Here is a 27679-nt window from a genome sequence, read left to right on the forward strand (position 1 = left end):
TGTACCCCGGGGGGGTGGAGGAGGGAGGGGGGATGATGGATGGAGGGGTGAGGGGGTTGTCATGATGGATCACCGCATCCCTCTAAGCTCCTCATCATGCACAGGGTCCAGCCTAACAGAGATGTGTTTTTGACAGCTATACGCCATGTGGCCCATTCCCTACCCAATGAATCATCTGATCTCTGGCTCCAACAGGCAGCATAATGCAGATTGAGGGACATAATTCAGCCGGAGGCTTTAGATCTCCAGAGTCAGACCCTGTTAGGAGAAAATGAGGTGCCGGGACAAGGTGTGACAGTGGTGGCTGATAAGTGTCCAGAATGCTAAAGGGGGTGTGTGATTGTTCTGGATTTACAGAAAGTGAATAGAACTTAATCTGGGGACAGATCATTTGATTGCAAGCTTTAAATGTAACCCTGTAGAGAGAACCGGGAAACTGTGAAAAGTGTTAATTTAACAGTTGCAAGTGAGGATGATATAACCACTGAAAAGTGTTAAATTCAACAAGCTCTCAGTGTTGATAGGCATTTGAAGACTCTGTGATGTCATGGCACATCGTGTTGCTGAGTTTGAAAGGACTGCACAGCAACTTGTTACGACATCTGTATTGCATTGTAGCAACGACATAGGTCTTTCATTAGTGTGCAATGCATGGGATCCCAGGTCTGCCTTCCGAGTCGTAATTTGCAACCAGTAGCACTGTCTTTGGGGTCCCGTCCTTTCAAGTCTCTCAAACAGAACACACGTCCGAGTGAGACTTGAAAACCACAGCGCAATGAGAACATGCATCGTAATGATTTGAATTGCAACTACCCTGGCTACTGTTAAGATCTGAGTCCTCCCATTGGAACCAGTAGAGGTCACACTATATTTTTGGATGTACGATTAAACAATTCTAAAACAAGAGATTAAGACAGACACTAAACTCCCCAGTGATTGGCTGATTTTTCGATCAATACTTCTCTCCGTCAACTTTGAAAAGGAAATAAAAGTCAGAAGGAGAGACAAACTGATGTCTTGGATTTGTAGAATTTATCGTAGAGATATGTGACAGTGAATCTGAATGATTTCTGCCAAGAGACTAAACCAAACAGACTGTATTTGAATCCCTCAATCAGAAATAATCCCTTGATCTTGGTGTAGGTGATGCATTTGTTTTCTCCTTTCTCCTGAGGTGAAAATTGGAAAAACATTCTCTGCCTCGGTGTGTCTGTGTTTGTCACGTTCTGTCCATCGTTCGTATGTGTTTTCCTTGTTTTAGTGTTGGTCAGGACGTGAGCTGGGTGGGCATTCTATGTTGTGTGTCTGGTTTATTTCTATGTTTGGCCTGATATGGTTCTCAATCAGAGGCAGGTGTTAGTCATTGTCTCTGATTGGGAACCATATTTAGGTAGCCTGTTTTGTGTTGAGTTTTGTGGGTGATTGTTCCTGTCTCTGTGTTTGCACCAGATAGGACTGTTTAGGTTTTCGCTTTTCTTGTTTTGTTTAGTCTGTTCATGTATAGTCGTCTTTATTAAAAACATGAATAACCACCACTCTGCATTTTGGTCCACCTCTCTTTCACCAGAAGAAAACCGTTACAGAATCACCCACCAACCAAGGACCAAGCGGTGTGGTAAACAGAGACAACAGCAGCAGCAGGAGAAGCGACAGGTGCAGCAGGAGAAACAGCAGCAGCAGCAAAGGCAGCAGCAGGAGAAGCAACAGAGGCAGCAGCAGCAGTGGGAGAGGCTGCACTATTTGGATAAATGGACTTGGGAGGAGATCCTTGACGGCAAAGGACCCTGGGCAGAGCCAGGGGAATATTGCCGCCCCAAAGCCGAGCTGGAGGCAGCGAAAACAGAGAGGCGGCATTCTGAGGAGCTAGCACGGCAGAGCGGCTGGAAGCCCGAGAGGCACCCCCAAAAATGTATTGGGGGGGCACAGGGAAAGTGTGGCAGAGTCAGACCTGAGCCAACTCCCCCTGTTTACCGTAAGGAGCCATGGATGGAATTGGAGCTGTCGGTGAAGCAGAGTGCTGAGTCTGAGAGTGTGGAGGATGTATTGGACAGAGTAGAAAGAAAGCTGTTGGTTTGGCATAGTATGCACTGCATTCGCCCTGAGGAGCGTGTTAGCTGTCCGATGTCACCCGTGTCAGTTCCTCGTACTCAGCCTGAAACGTGTGTTGGAGTTCCGGGGGATTTGATGCCGGCTATACACACCAGGTCTCCAGTACACCTTCACAACCCGGTGTGTCCTGTTCCTTGCACTCACCCGGAGGTGCGTGGCCCAGTACCACCAGTGCCAGCACCACGCATCAGGCCTACAGTGCGTCCCGCCTGTCCAGCGCTGCCGGAGCCTTCCTCTCCAGCGCAGCCAGAGTCTCCCGCCTGTCCGGCGCTGTCAGAGCTACCGCCCCTCATGCCAGAGGCGCCAGAGCCCCTCATTCCAGAGGCACCAGTGCTCCTCAGTCCAGCGCTGCCAGAGCCTTTTTCTCCAGTCTGCCCAGCGCCGTCTTAGCTACCCGTCTGCCCAGCGCCGTCTGAGCTACCAGTCTGCCCAGTGCCGCCAGTGCCGCCAGTCTGCCCAGTGCCGCCAGTGCCGCCAGTCTGCCCAGCGCCGCCAGTGCCGCCAGTCTGCCCAGCGCCATCTGAGCTACCCGTCTGCCCTGCGCCGTCTGAGCTACCCGTCTGCCCAGCGCCGCCAGTGCCGCCAGTCTGCCCAGCGCCGCCAGTCTGCCAGGATCAGTTAGATCAGCCAGGATCCGCCAGTCTGCCAGGATCCACCAGTCTGCCAGGATCCACCAATCTGCCAGGATCCGCCAGTCAGCCAAGATCCGCCAGATCTGCCAGTCAGCCAGGATCTGCCAGTCAGCCAGGATCCACCAGAACTGCCAGTCAGCCAGGATCCGCCAGTCTGCCAGGATCCGCCAGGATCTGCCAGTCGGCCAGGATCTGCCAGTCGGCCAGGATCCGCCAGTCTGCCAGGATCAGTTAGATCCGCCATTCAGCCAGGATCCGCCATTCAGCCAGGATCCGCCATTCAGCCAGGATCCGCCAGTCTGCCAGGATCCGCCAGTCTGCCAGGATCCGCCAGTCTGCCAGGATCCGCCAGGATCCGCCAGTCGGCCAGGATCCGCCAGTCGGCCAGGATCCGCCAGAACTTCCAGTCGGCCAGATCTGCCAGTCGGCCAGGATCTGCCAGTCAGCCAGGATCCGCCAGTCAGCCAGGATCCGCCAGATCCGCTAGTCAGCCAGGATCCGCCAGTCAGCCAGGATCTGCAAGAACTGCCAGTCAGCCAGGATCCGCCAGAACTGCCAGTCGGCCAGGATCTGCCAGAACTTCCAGTCGGCCAGGATCTGCCAGTCAGCCAGGATCTGCCAGATCTGCCAGTCGGCCAGGATCTGCCAGTCGCCAGGATCTGCCAGTCGGCCAGGATCCGCCAGTCAGCCAGGATCCGCCAGTCAGCCAGGATCCGCCAGTCAGCCAGGATCTGCAAGAACTGCCAGTCGGCCAGGATCTGCCAGTCAGCCAGGATCCGCCAGAACTGCCAGTCGGCCAGGATCCGCCAGAACTTCCAGTCGGCCAGGATCTGCCAGTCTGCCAGGATCTGCCAGTCTGCCAGGATCCGCCAGAACTGCCAGGATCCGCCAGATCCGCTAGTCAGCCAGGATCCGCCAGTCAGCCAGGATCTGCAAGAACTGCCAGTCGGCCAGGATCTGCCAGTCAGCCAGGATCCGCCAGAACTGCCAGTCGGCCAGGATCCGCCAGAACTTCCAGTCGGCCAGGATCCGCCAGAACTGCCAGGATCCGCCAGAACTGCCAGGATCCGCCAGAACTGCCAGGATCTGCCAGAACTGCCAGGATCCGCCAGAACTGCCAGTCAGCCAGGATCCGCCAGTCAGCCAGGATCTGCCAGTCAGCCAGGATCTGCCGGAACCACCAGCCAGCCAGGATCTGGTAGATCCATCAACCTGCCTGAGCTTCCTCTCACTCCCGAGCTTCCTCTCACTCCCGAGCTTCCTCTCACTCCCGAGCTTCCCCTCAGTCCCGAGCTTCCCCTCAGTCCCGAGCTTCCCCTCAGTCCCGAGCTTCCCCTCAGTCCCGAGCTTCCCCTCAGTCCTGAGCTTCCCCTCAGTCCAGTGGGGCCCATTGTTAGGTTTCCTAGGCCAAGGTTAGCGGCGAGGGTCGCCACTCAAGGGACGCTAAGGAGGTGGGCTAAGACAATTATGGAGTGTGGTCCACGTTCAGCGCTAGAGCCTCCACCGCGGACAGATGCCCACCCAGACCCTCCCCTATAGGTTCAGGTTGTGCGTTCAGAGTCCGCACCTTGGGGGGGGGGGTTCTGTCACGTTCTGTCCATCGTTCGTATGTGTTTTCCTTGTTTTAGTGTTGGTCAGGATGTGAGCTGGGTGGGCATTCTATGTTGTGTGTCTGGTTTGTCTATTTCTATGTTTGGCCTGATATGGTTCTCAATCAGAGGCAGGTGTTAGTCATTGTCTCTGATTGGGAACCATATTTAGGTAGCCTGTTTTGTGTTGAGTTTTGTGGGTGATTGTTCCTGTCTCTGTGTTTTGCACCAGACAGGACTGTTTAGGTTTTCACTTTTCTTGTTTTGTTTAGTCTGTTCATGTATAGTCGTCTTTATTAAAAACATGAATAACCACCACGCTGCATTTTGGTCCGCCTCTCTTTCACCAGAAAACCGTTACAGTGTCTCTCTTGATGAAATAAACCCTTGTGTTCATGCAGCATAGTTTAATATGAGATGTTCTGTAGAAGGTATAATGATCAGCTTTTAATTATCCAACACCATATGTCATGGGTATGTCTATAATTTCCACAGGCACCTCGTGACCCGTCTGGAGGGGACCCGTCTGGATGTCATCCTGCCATCCTACTATGCATTGACTCAAACTGAGAGGCGTTTAAAGAAACTGACATTGACACTTATCTGAAGACAATGACAGACTGATTCATGGGAAATTGAACTTTCCTCTTCGTAGCTTCTTCCAAACAGAAGTGAAAGGAAAATACCACTCAAACTATCTTCTAGTATTTGGGACCATATACCAAAAACATTTTGGTATATGGTCCCAAAGTGTTTTTCATGTCAGCAATCACGTTTTCAAGATATAGAACTTTCAAAATACATAACGTGTCACAGTATCGTCATCAACATGATCATCGTTCTCTGACACTTTCTGCGTTTTGAAAGTTCAACTTGTTGAAGTCTTGACTGCTGACATGCAAAGCATGTTGGGATTGTATCAACAGCGGACCAATAAAACAAATAGCAATAGTTTTTGAGTGGTATTTTCCTTTAAGTACTTTGCTGTGTTTTATGTATGCACGTGATACCTAGTACTGTATGTACATGATTCAAAATGAATTTCTCAATTTTCAAAGCAGGAGCAGAGACCAGAGTCATGGTCAGACTGTCTCACTCACAAGGCAGTGCAGTGGGCTCGGGGCAGAAGCGATCATTCCCGGGACAGGACAACACTGCCTGCAACTCAAGCCTGTCAGACCGAATCACATCAGAGCAAAGAGCCAGACTCGTCCTTTCATCTATCAAGGAGCTTTACCAGACTGCCTGTCACCCTCCAATCTTTCACCCTCATCCAGGAAGGATCGTTCTGGCCCTCCATCTTGTGGCAAGTGACACCTCCTTGCTGTTGTTGATGTCTCAATTGGAGTGAGGGAGAACATTTCTCCCTCATGTTTTGTTTTTAGTGAGCGACTGCAGTCGAGACAAGGTCATCGTAAGGTTTTATAGAGGGAATGTATATGAGTGTTCACAGCATAGGTGGCTTTTTCAGCTGCATTTTCCCTGCGATATCAAGGTGTAGGGTTCTGGCCAAGTCAATTCCCACTGGGCACATGCTGGTTGAATCAACGTTGTTTCCATGTCATTTCAACAGAATTACTTTGAACCAACGTGGAATAGACGTTGCATTAACGTCTGTGCCCAGTGTGTTACCTCTCTCTTGGCCAGTTTGTTTGAGTATTTGGTAAGTTGATCTAGTGCCTATCGGCTGGGCTTAGGCTCAGTGAGGTAAAGTGGCCTTGACAAAATGCCTTTGACCCAGGTTCTTAACCCGGTTTAGCATACTTACAACACTTAAGTAATTTATCTGTTACCTGAATATTTACATATATCAAATGATTTTGGTCTGGAGATCTTCCACATTATCATCAATCACTCCCTGAACCTAATATTCTCTCCAGACTGTTGTTTTTCCCTCAATCTCATGCCTCTAACTGTTTATGCTTTAACAACAGAAGACAGCTCAGAATCACTGATCTCAAATCTGTCAAGCTGCCTGCCCCCTGGCTTCCACCATACTTATGAGTGTTTCTGCAAACCGTCAGGCTCTCAGTGTATCTCTGTCCATGACATTACACCAGAACGTTTACATAGGAATGTCTAGCCCACAGCTCTGCCGGAAGGGTTCTGTATAGCTACATACTACGCACCTATTTGATTGAGTCTTGAAATGTGCCTGTGTGCATGGTGATGTCTTCATAGGAATGTCTAGCCCACAGCTCTGCCGGAAGGGGTCTGTATAGCTACATACTACGCACCTATTCGATTCGATTGAGTCTTGAAATGTGCCTGTGTGCATGGTGATGTCTTCGGGTGAGTCGATGCAGGCAGCTCCACTTCCTCCCTTAATTATGAAGTGATGAGGCAGGGTGATGAGAGGTATCATCACCACACACCACAACACTCTCCAGGGGATGTTAAGTGTGTAATATGTGTTAGTAAGACATTTAAACGCCATTGGTAATGAGTCGGATACATGAAAGGTGGATACATTATAGTCTGCATGTAAAAAGGAAATGGACAAAAGTTTTCAATATCGACTATTGAGTGTATTTGACGAAACCATGCCAGAATGGCTTTTATCAGGGTGGTTATTTTGGGGGAAATAGTAGGGTATGAATTTAGTCATCTTGAACACAGCGAAATAAATCAACAACTTCGCCAGAGCCATGTTGAACCAGACTGGCTAATATTTGTTTTGCATGATTGCTGTTTAATTGATAGACAGCTGTTTAATCTGCCTATCTCCAGGTGGAAAGCTGGTAAAATCATCACTTAGAGACACAACACAGTCAACCTCTTAGGAACGAAGTATGCTGTTGGCTAGACATGGTTCCTCCAAGGACTCTTAATGACTTTTCAGTCAATTCCTATCCATGGGTATGTTCAGCTGGAAGAAAATGTTATGGTACCATCTGGACTTGACCAATAAGAAATTCTCCTTTTTGTTTTGCTCTGGTGTGCCCTGCTGAACACAACCCAGGTCTACACACATCCACCATCATTCACCTCCCATGATAGATTGAATTTGGATGACTGATACAGAGTCATTTGGGTTTTCGGACATTTATTGACTTCTTGTTTGAAGTCTTTTGATTATTTGCGGGCTTGTTTGACATTCTACTGCACTGTTAGGAGCTAGTAACACAAGCATATTGCTGCACCCGCAATACCATCTGCTAAGCTGTGTACGCGACCAATAAACTTGGTTTGGTTTGATGATATGTCAAAATGAACTCATTGTATTAAATTGAAAAGACACACCTTGTTCCGTGCAAATGTACCTTCATTAGTCTCTTTCTCTCTCTCTCTCTCTCTTTCTCTCTCCTCCTCTTTAAACACACATCCATCTATCATCCTCTTTAGCCACTGACAGCCCCTGAGACATATGGGGGCCATTGTAGAAAGGGAATAAGAGGACAGTACTGCAACAGCGTCTGGGAATATAGATGGACCACAGCATTCACCTAAAAGTAATAAGCCCCTCAGTAGAGGTCTAATGAGTCCCGTAATCTTATTCAGTTCCTACAGATGACAACATATATCTGAGAAGTTAAGAGCTTCAGCTGAAGTCCATTTGTGTACGTTACTCCATGTACACGTTTTCACAGCACCAGAAAAACCCTAGTCGTAATCTCATGTACACTGAGTGTACAAAACATTAGGAACACCTTCCTAATATTGAGTTGCATACTGTTTTGCCCTCAAAACAACAGCCTCCATCTGTCTGGGCATGGTCTCTACAAGGTATTGAAAGCATTCCACAAGGATTTTTTTAATTTTTTAAATTTCACCTATATTTAACCAGGTAGGCTAGTTGAGAACAAGTTCTCATTTTCAACTGCGACCTGGCCAAGATAAAGCAAAGTAAAACATGGGATGCAGGCCCATGTTGACTCCAATGCTTCCTATGCCTCCCCCAGTTTTGTCAAGTTGGCTGGATGTCCTTCGGGTGGTGGACCATTCTTGATACACACGGGAAAATGTTGAGCGTGATAAACCCAGCAGCACTGCAGTTCTTGACACACTCAAACTGGTGTGCCTGCTATCTTCTACCATACCCAGTTCAAACCACTAAAATCTTTTGTTTTTCCCATTCACCCTCTAAATGGCACACATACACACACCATGTTTCAATTGTCTCAAGGCTTTCATCTCCTTCCCTTCATCTACACTGATTGAAGTGAATTAAACAAGTGACATCAATAAGGGATCATAGCTTTCGCCTGGATTTAACTAGTCAGTCTATGTCATGGAAAGAGCAGGTGTTCTTAATGTTTTGTACACTCAGTGTAGACTGTATCATGTATATTGTACTGTAACTCCCTCACTTGGACCAGTAGGGAGGCCACATCAGAACAGAGAAAAACATCAGATGAGAGAAAACAGGCATATGTGACTCACGGGTTTGTAATGTTTTAATTTATGTGTGAAAAAGCCCCTATGCCCCCATATAGAAAATATACTACAGTTGTTATGGTATAAATACTATAGTATTCACTTTAGATTTTTTGCAGATGTTACTGTAGTATTCACTCAAGTCTGTAAAAACATACTGTAGTATTTACTGTAGTACTTCCTTTAATATTTACTGTAGTATACGGTAGTATACTGTACTATTTACAGTTAACTAGGTAGGACTCCCATCGGAACAGATAGTGCAAAGCTTCTGCTCTTTTCTATAACTGGTAGGGAACACAATATATGGTCTTTACTTGGCATGTAGGTTTCTTACTTGTACAAATTGCATAATGGGTGAGGGGAATGTTCAGGGTAAATGCTAATTAAATACTGTAGTATTTACTATAGTTTTTTATGTGTTTTTGCTGACATCATTACTGTAGTATTTACTACAGTGTTTTTTTTTGGATAATGTTGTAGTATTTGCTATAGTATTCTACAGTATACTACAACATTCTATAGTAAGTATTACACATAATCGAGGGATACTACAGTGTGTAATATTGTTTTCTACAGTATTGTACTATATAATTCTATAGTAAGTACTGTAGTATTCTATAGTAAACTGTAGAATTTTTTTCATGTGAGCCTCTGCGAGTCAATTTATGAGTGCCAATAACCCTTAACTTTACACTAACCTTAACCCTTTACCACATTCCTTACCCCTACCCTAAGCTACAAACAAAATCTAAACAAACCTGCGGCCTCGGGTAGTAGAATGGACAGACTATTATCACCTTCTTTCAGGGGTGGAAAAGTACCCAGTTGTCATATTTGAGTATAAGTATAGATGCCACCTTAATAGAAAGTTACTCAAGTAGAAGTGGAAGTCACCCAGTAAAATACTTATTGAGTAAAAGTCTAAAAGTGTTTCTGAAGAACACCATCCCAACCATGAAGCACGGGGGTGGCATCATCATGTTGTGAGGGTGCTTTGCTGCAGGAGGGACAAAATAGACGGCATCATGAGGCAGGGAAATTATGTGGATATATTGAAGCAACATCTCAAGACATCAGTCAGGAAGTTAAAGCTTGGTCGCAAATGGGTCTTCCAAATGGACAATGACCCCAAGCATACTTCCAAAGTTCTGGCAAAATGGCTTAAGGACAACAAAGTCAAGGTATTGGAATGGCCATCACAAAGCCCTGACCTCAATCCTACAGAACATTTGTGGGCAGAACTGAAAAAGCATGTGGAGGCCTACAAACCTGACTCAGTTACACCAGCTCAGTCAGGAGGAATGGGCCAAAATTCAACCAACTTATTGTGGGAAGCTTGTGGAAGGCTAACTGAAACGTTTGACACAAGTTAAACAATTTAAAGGCAATGCTACCAAATACTAATTGAGTGTATGTAAACTTCTGACCCACTGGGAATGTGATGAAATAAATAAAAGCTGAAATAAATCATTCTCTCTACTATTATTCTGACATTTCACCTTCTTAAAATAAAGTGGTGATCCTAACTGACCTAAAACAGGGAATTGTTACTAGGATTAAATGTCAGGAATTGTGAAAAACTGAGTTTAAATGTATTTGCCTAAAATGTATGTAAACGTCCGACTTCAACTGTATATTAAACAAAGCAGGCGACACCATTTTCTTGTTTGGTAATGGTACAGATACCCCCAAAACTACTTAGGTATTACTTTAAAGTATTTTTTACCTAAGTACTTTACACCACTGCCTTCTTTGTCTAATAGCCACTAATCTTGTGGAGATTGAGCAAATAAAGATCCTCACCATAAACTAACCCTAAAGCTGTGCACTTCTTTTGTGAAGTGAAGCAATAAAGGAAAACATGAAATGTTTGAAGGAAAATTCACACATTTCAGTCTTGACGGATGATTGAATGTATACGTGAGGAGCACCTTCACTAGTGCGAGTATTGGATGGCAGGTTGTCACTTTAACCTGCAGCGTTGCTCCATAAGACTCATCCATGCTGTGGTCCCTGTGTTGTTCAGCAGGTAGAACGTAGTGCTTGTAACGCCATGGTTGTGGGTTCATTTCCCACGGCGGACCAGTACAAAAATGTATGCAGTCCCTAATTACTGTAACTCACATTGTCATGTCATCTTTTTTTTAAACATCCAATGAGACAAACTGTAAAATGACATTTATTGGTACATCAGGAAAAAATATAATGCACTGTTGACCTAGTGGCATAAAATGGCTGTTCCACTGGATGTCATAAGGTGAATGCACCAATTTGTAAGTCCTAAATGACTTAAATGTAAATGTAAATAAAACACAACTCTGGATGTACCGAACACATGAGTTATATGATTCTATCTCTGTGCATTTGACCGTAGCTACATATAGGCTATTTCTCCCGCATAAGGTGATCCTATTGAGTAAAACAAACTGCTGAATCAAGTAATCTTACCACATTCAATCAAACGACCTCAACTGCTATATCGCCTATTTATCCTATATATTATTGGTGGTTAGAAGACCATTACAAGCACCTTGCTCTTCAAAGGAAATGAGAGAGCGAAATTAAAGATGAAGCTCTGTTTGAACTTCATTCGGAGGAAGAGTCATGGGTAGCCTCAAACTTGTCAGGCTATTTAATCTGGATACAAAATGAATCCAGAAAAGGTGCTGTACTTGTTGTTGTTGCCTCCGTGTGCTTTGCCACCGTCCAGTTTGACATAAATCTCATCCCCGGAGTCCAGGTGTAGAACCACGCTGTTACCTGCGTAATCGTAGTTCTGGTCTGCGTCCTGTGCAATAGCACTTGCCCGAACCTGTGTAGTGGAAGGGACACGCAAAATAAGTATAATCATCATGAATTTGATATTTTATGGTTATTTTGATTTCGTCTCTTATGGTCAGACAAATTCCTCCACTACCACTTTGTAGATTACATCATATTATACCACTTTGGACACAATTTTGGGCATTTCCTCAAGTTATAGTCAGACAAATTCCTCCACGAGCACTTTGTAGAATAGGTTATATTATGTCACTTTGGACACCACAGAAGGGGGAACGAGGGCTTAAGCAGCTAAACGATCAATCATTTCTTTACTGTGGTAATATAATGTATAGCCTACCCGATTTAACTGAGTTTACCATTATTAAGCATATGTCCTAAATGTCCTACCATAAAGCCGACAAGTGCACTAGCCAAAATTATATAAAGTGAGTGCATACAATTTGTGCGTGTAGTATATGTTTTTCTCCATACCCTTTGGGTTTTTGCGTGCATTTATAGTATGTTCTAGACATGATTTTTTTTCAAATGAATGAGAATACAATATTTTCGTATATGCTATTTGAATTAAATAATGTTTACCTGTCCGTTTTTGCACAAGTCTGCCCACATGCTTGTCCCGTCGCCTCCTCGCATTAACACGTGGTATGTGAAAAAATACATTCCGGACACTTGGCAAGTGAACTTGCCATTGGTTGGGTCGTATTGATTTCCCAAGTTTGTGACAACATCGTCGAATTTAAGCACCTCATATCCTTCGTGTGGGTTCTTCAACCCTACATAGAACGCAACCTTTGTTTCACTGAGTGCCGTGTTAACCTCGTCCGTGTCCGTTTCGGTCTTTGCAGTCCCTGACGTTACCGCGGGGTATACAGCTTTCCCGGAATCGCCCCTGTCTCCGGGTGGTCCTCTTGGGCCGGGAGGTCCTGGTTCTCCCGGTGGACCTCTTGGTCCCGGTTTCCCAGGTCGCCCTAATTCACCTTTGGAGCCTTGCGCCATTGGCGGCGGCGGGATGGCATTCATGTCCTGCATGAGCTCCATGGCGGTGGCGGGTTTCGAACTGTATGGATCACAGATCATTCGACAGGTGCCCATCATCTCATAGTGAGCCGAAGTCTTGGTACTTTGCACAAGCAGCGGTATTACTATGATAAGGGCCAACACCATGACGATGCCAATCACAGCGGCCACAAGTCGCTTCCTCTGGAATATCCGAGAAGCAAGCGATAGAAAGTCTGCTGAGCTTGGAGGAGTAATAGTGGAATGTTTGCGTGCGTAATTAGAAGGAAAAAACTGACACCAAATATATTTTCTTCCTCAATGCAACTATTCTATTTTGTTTTGTCCATAAGCCTTGGCCACTCGTGCCAGAGCAGACAGACGAAGAGTATGAATCTTGGCATGGATGGGCGCTCGCTGGTTCTCAGCACTGATTTGGAGCGCTCCTATTCTATTCCAGTCCTACCGGGGTCGCTGACGTAACACATGCGGAGTAAAGCCTTTTGCAATTTGGATTAAGATCGAAACAATAATCGGGCAATCTTTATGTATGAATTACAAATCCCTATAGTACAGCAAGGAGGATATGGCATTAGAAAGCATTAAACACTTTGATCCCACCATTTATATTTTGAAACACGCAAACCATGTGGTTGTACAGAACATGTCCCCATATAATTAAAGAGAATAGAACAGCCATTATTTGCTGAAACAAAAAGCTCTGTGTGCGGGGCAGGAGCTGTCCTTTCAGCGCCACTCCCAATCATTGGGATGCGGAAAATCAACACGAATCAAAACATTTAGCCTACGTATCAATGCGCTTTTATTAAAGGAATTTAACAATTTAGTAATTTTGCTGTAGGCCTCTCTAATATTTGTTTTATTAAATATTAGTTCGTCACATCCCCTTTGTAACAAATGGCATACCCCACACTATCCATGTCAACCTACATTTACAATCACACATTCTTGTATTCTGTCTTCAATCTCCAAAAAAGTGGCGGTTTCATTTCTGAAACAAATCGTTGAATCCTTTTGTTCCAGAGCTGGGGTTTAACATCTCACACCCTGTCTCAGCAGCTAAGCAGTCAGCTAACAGCAAAGCTCAAATTTATTCCCGGTCATTCCTTGTTATTGAGTCTGTCATTATTGGATACCAGTAGATTACTGGGAATGCAGACAGACTAAATATTTTCTATGCACGTTATAACAGAATAGTACATTAATGTGTTGCTGTGAGTGTTCCCTTGAACCCCTTTGTTAGTCTTGTTGGCTAGGCCTAGGCTACTAGTGGAATATTTGCGGGAAATATTTAGAAACAATCCATCGATACAAATGTGAGTGACCAAAACTTTACTATAAAATTGTTTATTGTTTTTCAATTATAAACAAACACAAGGAAGTGGCCAAATATTTGACTCAAATGAACAACCCGTCCCATGTCAATAGTGGTCGCGTGCAGTGTGATTACTTGCATTATGACTCAACGTTGTGTTACCACATTTACATAATGAGTTCCAAAAATCTCTGTGAGTTCCAATCTGACGATGAGTACTGTGACGTTTTCTAGACTGTAAATAACCCGAGCAATCAATGTTCGTTTATTAGTAGCAACGACTTGTTTCTAGAGACTACTACTTGGATCACTCTCTGAAACCGTTAAGGTGTCTTGTTCCGAATGTTGGAGACCTTACCGGAAACTGTACCGGAGATGTTGGATGGTGCAGTGCGTCTGTGTTGAAGATTGACTAAACATGGATCCAGCAACTATGGATCCATATAATGTGAGTAATCAAACACTTCACTCTGGATCAGGGCGGTAGCAAGTAGCCTATTAGCTCTAATCCAGGGCGGTAGTATGCGCACCTCCACACTATCACCGTAGACCAGAGTTAACAAGTACCCAGTGATTTTTGTTGTTGTTGATTTCACGTTGAATTCACCTTAGTTGACAACTTAACCAAAATTAATTCAAAACTATATGTTGAAATGATGTCTGTGCCCAGTGGGTTACTTAAGCAATAAGCCCTGAGGGTGTGTGGTATATTGCCAATATACCACCGCTAAAGGCTACTCTTAACATGATGCAACATGGAGTGCCTAGATATTATGGTGCCTTATTGATATTATGAACTGGTTACCAATGTAATTAGAGCAGTAAAATACATGATTTGTCATTCCTGCAGTATATGGTCTGATATACCACGGCTGTCAGCCAATCAGCATTCAGGGCTCTAAAGTTCTGGCAACATTCAAAACGTTTCCTTTAGGTCCATGGAATGTCAGTAGTATGATGTTACAGTCAGAACATTCCAGGGACATAGGCCTAGGCCAGGACATTTTCCAGTTTGGTCCCTGTTTGGTTGTGAGTAACCAAACATTGGGATCAGGAGTTTCTCAAAATATTCTCAACATCAGCTGATTCTAGCTTTAAAAGGTCTCAGTATAATGTTTTCCCCATTACATTCTGAGAACATTAAATTAAACATTCAATTTAAACTGTACTTTAGAGCTATTGTGCTTTGATAACAGGTTTTACTCTTTAAAGTGGTTTTCATTTGACTGTCTCCATGTTGATTATGTTGTTCCGACTGATGCGGATGGGTTTTACAAGGGCGATAATTATGGATATTTCCACTGGAATGAAAAATATGGCCATTGGGGTAAGCATTTCACACCTCTGTTAGGACTTGGTTGAATAATTTTATTACCATTCCTTTATGTAAATGAGAGGATCAAGCTTCTACTCTTATTCTTTTTACAGAGAGGTGGACCCTAAAAAACAATGAGTATGAGTATGCATACAAGTATGAGAATGAGAACGACTATTACAACCACCAGGATCAACTTGGTCAAGGGGCCAACTGGGTAAAAGAGGCTGGTTCTTCTCAGATTGTTGATGCTCCTGCCCATCTCCCCCTCCCTACGTCCTCTGATATCCCTCAGCAGAGCCCCCAGGAGCAGCCTGGAGTCCTCACAGCATTCCCTGGTTCTCTTGCAAAGTAAGTACTTTGTTCGTTAACACAGCAATGACATCTGCACAGCTACACTGTCCACAAGATACATTCATGTTGGAATTTGGAGTGCTATGATTACACTGAAGTTGATTGAGATATTGGACTAATGTAATGGAGTTTCAGATTACCTGTATTACCCAGAGTACCTAGATTGTGTTCAGATCTGAAATCTAAAGACAGTTTCGTATCCACGGTGTGAAACCTTCCACCCAATCTAAATAACCTGGTATGTTTCCTCTCCTGTAGCTTTGGGACTCTTGAGAAGATGATTAAGGTTGCATGGCAGAAGTGTCAGGAGTACCAATCTATGTTCTTCATGTGGTACTGTGTTACCCTGTTGTGCATACAGAGTAGGGCACAGGTACGTTTCTCCTTTGGAGGAGACAGCATGAGTTAGGATGTATGATGAGGGAGAGGATAATTATTATGGTTTGCATTTTCATAAGTAAGCAAACAGGTATGTTTTAGGCCATGCGGCAATTACATTATAATTGATTTGTGTTGTTTCTGAACTAACCTTCTGTTCTATACCACTATATATAGCCCATCTCTACACCAGTGAAACACTTCGTGGTCGAGCTTCCCATCTCTACACCAGCGAAGCCCATCGTGGTTGAGACGCCGATCTCTAACCCAGTGAAGCCCATTGTGGTTCAGCTGCCCATCTCTCCACCAGTGAAACCCATCATGGTTGAGCTGCCCATCTCTCCACCAGTGAAGCCCATTGCGGTTGAGCTGCCCATCTCTCCACCAGTGGAGCCCATTGTGGTTGAGCTGCCCATCTCTCTACCAGTGGAGCCCATCATGGTTGAGCTGCCCATCTCTCCACCAGTGAAACCCATCATGGTTGAGCTGCCCATCTCTCCACCAGTGAAACCCATCATGGTTGAGCTGCCCATCTCTCCACCAGTGAAGCCCATCATGGTTGAGCTGCCCATCTCTCCACCAGTGAAGCCCATTGCGGTTGAGCTGCCCATCTCTCCACCAGTGAAGCCCATTGCGGTTGAGCTGCCCATCTCTCCACCAGTGAAACCCATCATGGTTGAGCTGCCCATCTCTCCACCAGTGAAGCACGTCATGTTTGAGCTGCCGATCACTCCAGTGGAAGCTGAGTCGCTTCAGAGATTTGAGGTAGGATACTCACTCCAAACTGTCCCTTTTAATTTCTAAATCACTGTCCTAGTTTAACTGCAATCAGAAATTCACACGTTTACATATGCTTCTTAGAAAACTTTAGCTTATTTAGTAAATCTTTTCTTGACTCTTAATTTCTTAAAACTTCATTGTTGGTTAAGGGCTTGTGAGTATGCATTTCACGGTAAGGTCTCCACTTGTTGTGTTTGGCGTATGTGACGATAACAATTTGATTTGTTTATGTCCTTTCCCAATTTGCCCAACCACCTCCGAAACATATTCCACTGAAGGATTTGACACAGCGACATAAAACAAGAAAGACAGACATGGAAACTTCAGTTCCACAGGCCAGAACTACTCTTCCTCCTCCCTCCATTTTGGATTATTTTGCTCCACCTACAACTCAGAGATGTCAAAGGGCCCAGGATTTCTTCCCTCCACCTCCCGTGGAGCCCATCGTGGTTGAGCTGCCCATGTCTCCACCAGTGAAGCCCATTGTGGTTGAGCTGCCCATCTCTCCACCAGTGAAGCCCATCGTGGTTGAGCTGCCCATCTCTCCACCAGTGAAACCCATCATGGTTGAGCTGCCCATCTCTCCACCAGTGAAGCCCATTGTGGTTGAGCTGCCCATCTCTCCACCAGTAAATCCCATCGTGATGGAGCTGCCCATCTCTCCACCAATGAAGCACGTCATGGTTGAGCTGCCCATCTCTCCACCAGTGAAACCCATCATGGTTGAGCTGCCCATCTCTCCACCAGTGAAACCCATCATGGTTGAGCTGCCCATCTCTCCACCAGTGAAACCCATCATGGTTGAGCTGCCCATCTCTCCACCAGTGAAACCCATCATGGTTGAGCTGCCCATCTCTCCACCAGTGAAATCCATCATGGTTGAGCTGCCCATCTCTCCACCTGTGAAGCCTGTTGTTGAGCTGCCCATCTCTCCACCAGTAAAACCCATCATGGTTGAGCTGCCCATCTCTCCACCAGTGGAGCCCATTGTGGTTGAGCTGCCCATCTCTCCACCAATGAAATTCATCATGGTTGAGCTGCCCATCTCTCCACCAGTGAAGCCCATTGCGGTTGAGCTGCCCATCTCTCCACCAGTGAAACCCATCATGGTTGAGCTGCCCATCTCTCCACCAGTGAAGCACGTCATGTTTGAGCTGCCGATCACTCCAGTGGAAGCTGAGTCGCTTCAGAGATTTGAGGTAGGATACTCACTCCAAACTGTCCCTTTTAATTTGTAAATCATGGTCCGAGTTTAACTGCAATCAGAAATTCACACGTTTACATATGCTTCTTAGAAAACTTCAGCTTATTTAGTAAATATTTTCTTGACTCTTAATTTCTTAAAACTTCATTGTTGGTTAAGGGCTTGTGAGTATGCATTTCACGGTAAGGTCTCCACTTGTTGTGTTTGGCGTATGTAACGATAACAATTTGATTTGTTTATGTCCTTTCCCAATTTGCCCAACCACCTCCGAAACATATTCCACTGAAGGGTTTGACACAGCGACATAAAAAAAGAAAGACAGACATGGAAACTTCAGTTCCACAGGCCAGAACTACTCTTCCTTCTCCCTCCCTATTGGATTATTTTGCTCCACCTACAACTCAGAGATGTCAAAGGGCCCGGGATTTCTTCCCTCCACCTCCAGTGGAGCCCATCGTGGTGGAGCTGCTCATGTCTCCACCAGTGAAACCCATCGTGTTTGATTTGCCCATCTGTTCAGTGGAAGCTGAGTCTCTTCAGAGTTTTGAGGTAGGCTACTCACTCCAAACTGTCCCTTTTTTACATGTAAATCAAAGTCCTATTTTATCTGCAATCAGCAATTCTCATTTAATATTTACTCCACCTCCTCGCTGCCTTTCTGATTTTTTTCCCTCCACCACAGGAATGTCAAGGGACACAGGATTTTTTTTGATTCACCTCCACCACAGGGTTGCCAAATGGCCCAACATGGAATTAACCCATATTCAATGAGAGCAGGTGATTATGCTTTAGCTAGCTCACATTTCACAGAGAGATAGAGAGAGAGTTCAGCTTGTCATTTACCTTATATAATGCTGATTTCCATTAGTAACAGGTGCTCCAATGAGCAAATATCCAGGTTATCCATGTACAACTACCAAAGCTGGGCCTGGAATATCAGACGCTTCCCTGGTTCACATGCTCAGACCTCTCTCACCGATGTTGGTGCCGGAAGGTAAATGCCCTTTTGAACACTAAATAATCTCTCTACTCTTGTAACAAGCCAGATTGGGCTGGTGAGCAAAATAATGTTCACCATTGACTATTCTAAATCCTAACTGGGTTCAGGTTTCAATAAAAAAAATGTTGGTAGCACATGATTTACGTTTAGTTTAACAATTGATTAATAAGGCTCTCCTGAATTGTGTTCAGATGATGGAGGATGGGATTCTGCTGGGGTTCACATGTCCACCCCTGGGACTCCCTTCTACATGACTCTTCCACTGGACCTTTGAAGCCCTTTAAAGGTACTACATTACTTAATCCAGCTCACCTTTTTGACACAACAATCCAAAAGAATCTATTTCAGTAAATGCAATTCCAGAGGTTGATATACTGTAAGTGCACCTTTTCAACAGTAAAGTATCTTAGTGGTAAGGGATGTCACAAATTTTCTCTTTCTCCCATAAGCTATTTTGCCCGAAGAAAAGGACGCAGTGGAGCATAGCATTTTTCTTTTTAAAACAAGACTCAAGCATACCCCACTTGGTCTTAAAATAAACTTATAATAAAATCCAATGAGACCAAGTTTGCTTATTCCTGTTATTGATTTATTGTAACTACAGTAGATTTTAACCTAGCAATCCCACACTATCAGTCCATTGGATACCAAATATACCAAAAGGATGTGTGAAACAGTAGCCAGTTTAGATGAATGTATTGCTGTGACATTGGTAGCTTTAAACCCACACAAATAAGGTGATGGACATGTGGGCTATGTAATCAAGATTACATCGCCCACATAGTTGATGTCCTGCTTTTCCCGCCGTTGCAAGTGAAAAATAATAATCTCTATCATGCTTGCTGTTTGGGGTTTTAGGCTGGGTTTCTGAACAGCACTTTGAGATATCAGCTGATGTACGAAGGGCTATATAAATAATTTTGACTTGATATGATATCAGACACGAAAATGGTGATTCAACCCAACACTATCAGAGTCCCATTGTTGATAGACTAACACGTGGAGGACATGAACTGATGCTGGCTGCAGGCACACTACTGTCAGATCCAGACATATCCCTTAGGATGTGGGTGGACTTGAGCTATAATTTCATCAGCAACAGGCCTGGCTATCTCAAAGACAGATTCAATCTCATGTTATCACTTTAGCTGTCTGATTATCTCTATAATCGCGATAATCCAAAATGATATAGTAACAGGTCACTGAGAACATACACACGAAGAGATTAGTGGTCATCGAAGTATGCAGGTTTGTATTAGTCATTTCAAGTCAAGATGACACATTTCCTCAAAGAGAAGGACAACATGACATGGTTTACCCACATCTGAGTAACTGCAGTGGCCAAAGAGTGGCCAAAGTGGCCAAAGAAATGGCAAGCTGTTGTGTTCGAAAAGGAAACTCCGGTACACTGGTTCTTATACGATCCACAATGTGTATAATGGATCTCAAAACTCCCTTCTGTTTTCTATATATAGCGTCCATTACATTTCAACCAATAATAAATAAATAATAAATAATACACCACTCACAAAAGAATACAAGTCAAATCAATGAACTTTTATCTGATTGTGTAGATCTTGAAGAAAAACGAGTGTGAGGATCAATTTTATATTAAGTTGGACCTGTTTCATATAGCACAAGTGAAACCGAACTCTCTCTGTGCTCCATCCAGTTCAGTATAAACACATTTGTTTCCGTCAACAAAGGATAAATGCTTACTGCCTCATTACTCACATGGCTGCTGATGTGACCTTTCCCAGGGATTTGAACAATACACCTTCAGGAGATAACAAAACAAGGGAAAGAGGGAGGCAGGGCGCACCACTATCCATGCTATGGAGGTCATTGCAATGAACGACCGCTGCCCTGTGGTAGAGTCATAGGGTACAATTTCCCTAATCACGCAACTTGTTCGGAGGATGCTATGTTTTCAGAGGCCAATGGAGGAAGAGGACTCAATCAAATGTCACATAGCACAGTACAGTATATCCAACCTTAGTTAGGAACATGCAGACTGATATAGGGCACAATGCAGTAGATTTTTTGAAATCATGTGATTCAAATGAGCAATGCCCATTGAAATATCATCAGCAAACTCCCAGCTAAACACAGAAGTTGATGTTGATCTGCACTGCTCTCTGTGTATGTTGTCAATTTTGAAGCACCAAAGTGTTCCATTGTCAATACGTTGACCATGAGTTGCTACTGCTGGCTATACATGTCTGCTCCCAGGCTCCAACTCTAGCCTGACCCAGTTCTCCAGCCCAGTCTGTGTAATCTGATGCAGTGAGACTGACTCACAGAGTCATGGTCCCCTGGGCTGCATTAGTGCCCACTGACCATCTCATAATGACAACACGTCCTCAGTTTGGGAGACAGATTTGGGCAATAGTTGACATGGTGCCAGTGGATGACGTGGAGGAAGGTTTTTAGACTTGGCTGGATCTCTGTTGACCTTTGACCCTAAAGGTCACAGAGTGACCGGTAGTCCCTTGTTCTGTTACAAATCAAGTCTTTACATTATAAACTTAAAACATGTTGCAGAAGAGAAATAATTTATCCCCTCACTGTAAGTAAACTGAATGTGGCAATGGTTCTCTGCTGCTGGTAGTCAAATGCATTCTTACAGTTGTTGGCATGAAGGGAAATATTACATGTTAAAATAGACTGAAACAGAGGCTAATGTATATGAAATACATATACAATCTACATGAAAAAACATTGGTCCTGTATCAAAGACAGTCATTTATTTCCAATAAATCACATTAAATGCTCTGTGATTTATTGATTACAAGATGGATTAGTGTGATATTACACTCCAAATCAGTCGGACGAGTCAAAGGCTGCCGATGGTCATATATTTGTGTGATTCTGTGATCAAGGCTGAGGCTTTCCACAGAAATCCCAGCTTTACCCGCTCATCTTGACCGATGGAGCCGGGAAGGTTACAGTAATGCTGCAGAGCAGCCAGGGCTTGGGAGCAAGTCAGGCGGGGAAATGGTTCGGACATGCCTGGCATCCAACATGAGCCCAGATAGAGCTGTCGGCTGAGATGAAAGTTAACCACAAACACTGATGCCATAACGGATCTCGGGGTTTAAAGTCAGAGTTTAAAGTGGCCTTAAATGCTGCAGCAATATATGGCGATGGCTGACAGAAATGTCTTCATAACCATCTTATGAAATGGAACGGACCACTACAGTCGTTGGTTAATTGCCTTTAGTCTACTTACATTATGTAGGCCTATTTTGGTGTAGCTAGTTAGTTCAATTATACACAAGACATTTTTAGAAGTTGACCAATTTTGTCGAAAAGAGTTGGTACTTCCATGTTCTGTATTTTTGGGCAAAAAGTTAGCTAGGCGTTCAACCAAGCAAGGACAGGTAGGTAACGTTAGCCTGCTCAGCTAGCTAACGTTAACTGTTAGCTCTCCTTTGAGTAGGAGTAGCGATAGCTAGGTAGAGTATCAATATGCGCAGCCATGGCTTCGATACCTCAATGTCTAAGTATTGAAGCCAGTGGTTGGCATCCTGGGCACAGGTGACTTCTCCCGCTCCTTAGCCACCAGGCTGGTAGACTCTGGGTACCAGAGATCTACCAGCCTCTGAATAATTTATTAAAGGTTGAAAAAACATTTTTAATGACTCCAAACTAAGTGTATGTAATCTTCTGACTTCAACTGTAAGTACATTTTATCAATTACATTTACTTTTTATACTTAAATATTTCAAACCAAATACTTTTAGACTTTTTCTAAAGTAGTATTTTGCTGGGTGACTCTCACTTTTTACTTGAGGCATTTTCTATTAACGTATCTTTACTTTTACTCAAGTATGACAACTGGGTACTTTTTCCACCACTGTAATTGAGTGCAGGAAACGCAGAAATGATAAGTGCTAAAATGTGTTTTGGTTGAAGTTGACTTGAACAGTATAAAACAATCAGAAGTCACATAGAATGTATATGTTGCCACCCTAGGATCACTCACTACTCATAAAGCAAATATAGGACTTTTATTATTCAAAAACTAAAAATACCGTCCAATTGTTTTGAAATACTTTGATAGAATATTTTGGCCATATTGCCTAGCCCTACTGTTTTTTAGTTGTTTTGCTCTAAACTGGACAATGCCCACAGTATGTAATGTTACATGTTTCACACATTCTCGAGTTGCAACCATATTATCACAGATGTTGGTCATACGGTGTTAATGTAGCTAAACTATGTGATGTGGGCTATTGGTGAAGTATCGTGTCTCTTCTTCTCTGACACTCGCCTCTTTACTACCCAGGTGCATCTCCTGGGCAGAGGAGAGGCGGCCCATGTCAACAGGGATGAAGCCAAGACTGCGGCAGATCTGGAGTACACCGCTCTTGACCCTACTGCTGTCACTGCAAATCACCCCCCTGTACCTCTTCCCCTTAACTTCCTTCGTGACGTCGTCCACCCGTACGCCACGACGGTGGAGGTGGTAAACGTGACACTCCCCTCTGTGGCCTCGGTGACCCTGGCTCCTACCTGCCTGGTCTCACGGCTGCCTTCCTGCAGCCGTTGTGGGGCACCAAGTACAGGCGTTTCCCCAACTGGTTGGGTCGCTGGCTGCAGCAGCGGAAGCAGTTGGGCCTCTGTGCCTTCCTCTGTGCGGCGCTGCACACCGTCTACAGCCTGTGTTTGCCCATGCGCAGGTCTGCTCGCTACAATCTGCTCAACGCTGCCTTCAAACAGGTGAGAAAAGCATCAGTAAACTATTTATAAATAGTTTAGCCTACATAATATTCATGAATTCGTATTGAATTATAAATGTATAGGACTAAAGCATTAAAAACATTACAACTCATCGGCATTTAGAACGTTTTCAATATGGTAAAACATTTGTAATGGCTTATTCATAGTGTAACCACCTGACATCACAGTAAGCAACAATGTGTGTTTACTGTGCAGGTGAAGTTAGGCCAGGAAGACTCGTGGGTAGAGGAGGAGGTGTGGTGTGGAGGATGGAGCTCTATCTGTCTATAGGCACCCTGGCTCTGGACCTTCTCTCTCTGCTGGCTATCTCCTCACTGCCCACCGTGGGCAACGCGCTCAACTGGAGGGAGTTCAGCTTCGTACAGGTCAGCACATTTGCACAGACACCTTTTCTGTGTACATGAGCAGTAGTTCAACGAAGCAGTCAAAGACTTGCAAAACACATTAACATTGTAGCCTACTGTAGAAAGACAACCTCTGAGCTGTGTGTGTCAACTCTTCTCCTCGCATGCTGCGGAATTCATAAAGGGGGATGGTTTCATTTCCCAGGGATTTGTCCTTCTTTAGGGCGTTTAGAACTTTCCCTTCATATGTATGCTAAGCTGATCCAGTCAGCGCCAGATTAGTCACATGCTGCTAGTTCGTGTGATAAAAGGCCCGGGTTCTGCTTAGCCTGTCTGCCTACAGCCCGGAGCCGCAGTAAAACATTTGAGCATTATTCTCCATCAAGATCACAGTCCTGCAGTCCCTTAAGCATGCAGCCAGCCAGACATAGTGTAGTGAGTTCAGTCCGGCTTAGTCGTAGTGCTGACGACAGACAGACATTGCTTTAAGTGAGTTAGGCTGGTATTAGGAACTGTTAACTCGCACTGACTCTTAACAGAGCTTTGTATCTCATTTTACCAATAATTATACATTTTACGCCCAGGCTCTGTCGTAACCGGCCGCGTGGGGCGACATCCGGGTTAGGGAGGGTTTGTCCGGTAGGGATATCCTTGTCTCATTGCAACTCCTGTGGCGGGCTGGGCGCAGTGCACGCTAACCAAGGTTGCCAGGTGCACTTTGTTTCCTCCGACACATTGGTGTGGCTGGCTTCCGGGTTGGATGCGCGCTGTGTTAAGAAGCAGTGCGGCTTGGTTGGGTTGTGTATCGGAGGACGCATGACTTTCAACCTTCGTCTCTCCCGAGCCCGTAAGGGAGTTGTAGCGATGAGACAAGATAGTAGCTACTAACAAATGGATACCATGAAATTGGGGGTAAAAAAAAACAAACATTTTTTATACATTTTAGTATTTTATGTAATAAACATGTATACTGGACAAAAATATAAATGCATCCATTTCAAAGATTTTACCGAGTTAGTTCTTATAAGGAAATCAGTCAATTGAAATAAATTCTTTCGGCCCTGATCTATGGATTTCACATGACTGGGCAGCGGTGCAGCCACGTGTGGGCCTTAGAGGGCATAGGCCCACCCACTTAGCAGCCAGGCACACCCACTGGAGAGCCAGGCCCAGCCAATCAGATTGAATTTTTCTCCACAAAAGGGCTTTATTACATACATATATATACTCCCCAGCACCCCTCTGTGTTGTGTGACAAACTTGCACGTTTTAAAGTGGCCTTTTATTGTTCCCAGCACAAGGTGAACCTGTGTGATGATCATGCTGTTTAATCAGCTTCTTGATTTGCCACACCTGTCAGGTGGATGGATTATCTTGGCAAAGGACAAATGCTCACGAACAGGCATGTAAACACATTTGTGCACAACATTTGAGAGAAATACACTTTTTTTGTATATGGATTTTTACATTTCGGCTCAGGACCAACATGTTGCGTTTTATATTTTTGTTCCATGTATATTTAGGGATGAGGATGAAACGGGTGAGTCATGACTGAACCTTCCCACTTGTCAAGAGTAATTATAATTCAGCTGCTCTCTGTAGTGCCCTGTTCTGTGCTAATAATTAGAGTGACCACACACACGGACACAGACACACACACGCGCGCTGACTACAGGGGCTCGTTAAGGACAAATGTTGAGCTTGTAGGTCATACTGTTCCCTTGGGCCTCTTTACTACACTCGTGCTTCCACGATGAGCACATATAATATACCACTCAAATCACCACTTCCTTTCACCTCACTAAGATGGTGAGTTATTAAAAGGTTTTGTAGAAGGTTCAAAGGTCAACAATCCACTCCCAGATGTTCTGTACATCTGGGTAGGCCAACTTCATTTGCATGTAGTCTTTCATAAAGGGGGTTGATTGGGTATGTATGGAGTATTGGGGGGTTTATTATATGTTCAAGAGTTTAAGTGTATTTTTTTTAACGTTTTAATGTGAAATGGGCCATCACCACCAGATCTCACAACCTGACATATTGAATAAAATAAACCTGGATTTCAAACCAAATGAACTTATAGTGAGTACATCTGAAGGTGGCTATGACCCAGATTCAATTCAAATAAGTTAATTATCATGGTCCTCTGTCTCTCTTCCCTCCAGTCCAGACTGGACTACATGGCCCTGTTGATGGCCACCCTCCACACGCTGACCTACGGCTGGGGCCGGGGCTTGGACCTGGAGCAGTATCACTTCTACCTCCCACCTTCCTGCTGGTGCTGGTCCTGCCGCTGGCTGTGCTGCTGGGAGGCTGACTCTGTCCCTGCCATGCATGGCTCTCCTGCTGAGTCGTATCAGGAGTGGTTGGGAGAAGAGCCGAGCCATCCGGTTCACACTGCCTGAGGACGAGTGTAAGGGGCCATCACAGGAGGACATCAGTAATGTTTGAGAGAGATGCTTGGTTTAGTCTTACATGCAGGATTGAATGAAGGAAGCATGGACGACTCATATATATATACACACACACAGGCAAGTAGAGATGGGAGAGAAGTACTGACTGTCATATCAAAAGCAGTTTAGGGATTTCAATGGCCTTTGTTTTACTAGTGAACATGCTACTTGTTTAGATGACATGTCATCTATAGCACTACCATTTACCTTGTTATATTTATCAAGAGAAATGAACTATGGTTCTATTGCTCACTAAGCCTCCGGCACATGTACAGTGATGCATTTTGGAGATGACTATTATAGTGCTGCTTTAAATTTTTAACTAAATTGGAAGCCAGACATTGTCATTGTCTTCCTACTTGTTTCTTAGCATCGGAGGCCCAGTATCTGACTGGCTATCAGGTTTAAAAAAATAAATACAACATTTGTACTGTCAGGCTTTCACTTCAACGTGAGCGAAGCCTGGGCATCTGACACTGTAGTTGCAGTGCAGTGAGATGCCTCAGCTCTGCCTGGCCTGCTCGCGGCTGAATCTGGCTCAGCTGTCTGACATGCCTGCCCTGACGCTAAGGTCAGTCAGAGCCAAAATGTTGCACCTCACAGCAATGTCATAGGTTGTTCGGGGGTGTCATGCCTGTTTCTGCTGTGTAATCACTTCTTACTACTTGGAGATGTGTTAAGAAAATAGACCTTTCTATTTTTTGCCTTAGACTATTTTTGCATTGTTTTTGTGTAATTGAATGCACTATAATGTTTAAACTTTACCTGGTCAGAGTCTTTCAAAGATCAAATGTGTGCCAAAGATTGTGAAAATATATTGTCAAAGATTGTAGAAATGTACTATCAAGTCCCATATTGTTGCTGGCACCAAACTGTCGAGGATGGCTCATGTTGTGTTTGTGTTGAAGTTATGTAGGTATAATTTAAATATGATGCCATTGTATAAAATGTACTAATTTTATTGAACAATCAAACTAACCTGTTTTCATGGTGACTCAACGGTACATGTGAAATTAAGAGCTATTTTATATTCTCTGATTTACATTATTTTCTTGTATCACTTGTATGGTTCTGTTAAATTCAATAAGTTCCATAGGTTTATTCACAAAATAAAATCCAAGACGTGTATTTTGATAGTGCTTATCGGCAGAATAAACATACTATTTTCCACAACTTACCCATTCTTTGTTATGCAGAAGTTCATGAATGTATTTAATTGCCTCTCACTGTCCTTACTGACCTGGAGATTGACTGTGGACACCTGCTGTCCTCTTGTGGT

General features: G+C 44.3%; 2 protein-coding genes and 1 pseudogene across 4 annotated transcripts; 2 read left to right on the forward strand and 1 right to left on the reverse strand.

The window, feature by feature from the left end:
- Positions 1-10876: 10876 nt before the first annotated feature.
- LOC118370327 (complement C1q-like protein 2) lies at positions 10877-12913 on the reverse strand. Its single transcript, XM_035755285.2, has 2 exons — positions 12074-12913; positions 10877-11522 (listed from the first exon to the last, which is right to left on the reverse strand). The coding sequence occupies exons 1-2, from the start codon at positions 12656-12658 to the stop codon at positions 11343-11345; spliced, it is 765 nt and encodes a 254-aa protein (XP_035611178.2). The 5' UTR covers positions 12659-12913; the 3' UTR covers positions 10877-11342.
- A 339-nt stretch (positions 12914-13252) lies between these two features.
- Positions 13253-19458, forward strand: LOC118370237 (uncharacterized). Of its 3 annotated transcripts, none has more exons than XM_052499234.1 (10): positions 13253-14274; positions 15332-15492; positions 15754-15868; positions 16051-16638; positions 16932-17852; positions 18146-18406; positions 18540-18634; positions 18732-18851; positions 19049-19143; positions 19307-19458. In XM_052499234.1, the coding sequence occupies exons 1-7, from the start codon at positions 14245-14247 to the stop codon at positions 18567-18569; spliced, it is 2106 nt and encodes a 701-aa protein (XP_052355194.1). In that variant the 5' UTR covers positions 13253-14244; the 3' UTR covers positions 18570-18634; positions 18732-18851; positions 19049-19143; positions 19307-19458. The 3 variants fall into 3 exon arrangements, with proteins under 3 accessions (XP_052355194.1, XP_052355193.1, XP_052355195.1); XM_052499233.1 differs by having other exon boundaries at positions 18726-18851; positions 19307-19455; XM_052499235.1 differs by having other exon boundaries at positions 15383-15492; positions 18726-18851; positions 19307-19455.
- Positions 19459-21254: 1796 nt separating this feature from the next.
- On the forward strand, positions 21255-27653 carry LOC118369999 (metalloreductase STEAP3-like; annotated as a pseudogene).
- Positions 27654-27679: the final 26 nt, after the last annotated feature.

Source organism: Oncorhynchus keta, chromosome 37 (genome assembly GCF_023373465.1).
Source record: "Oncorhynchus keta strain PuntledgeMale-10-30-2019 chromosome 37, Oket_V2, whole genome shotgun sequence".
Taxonomy (NCBI): domain Eukaryota; kingdom Metazoa; phylum Chordata; class Actinopteri; order Salmoniformes; family Salmonidae; genus Oncorhynchus; species Oncorhynchus keta.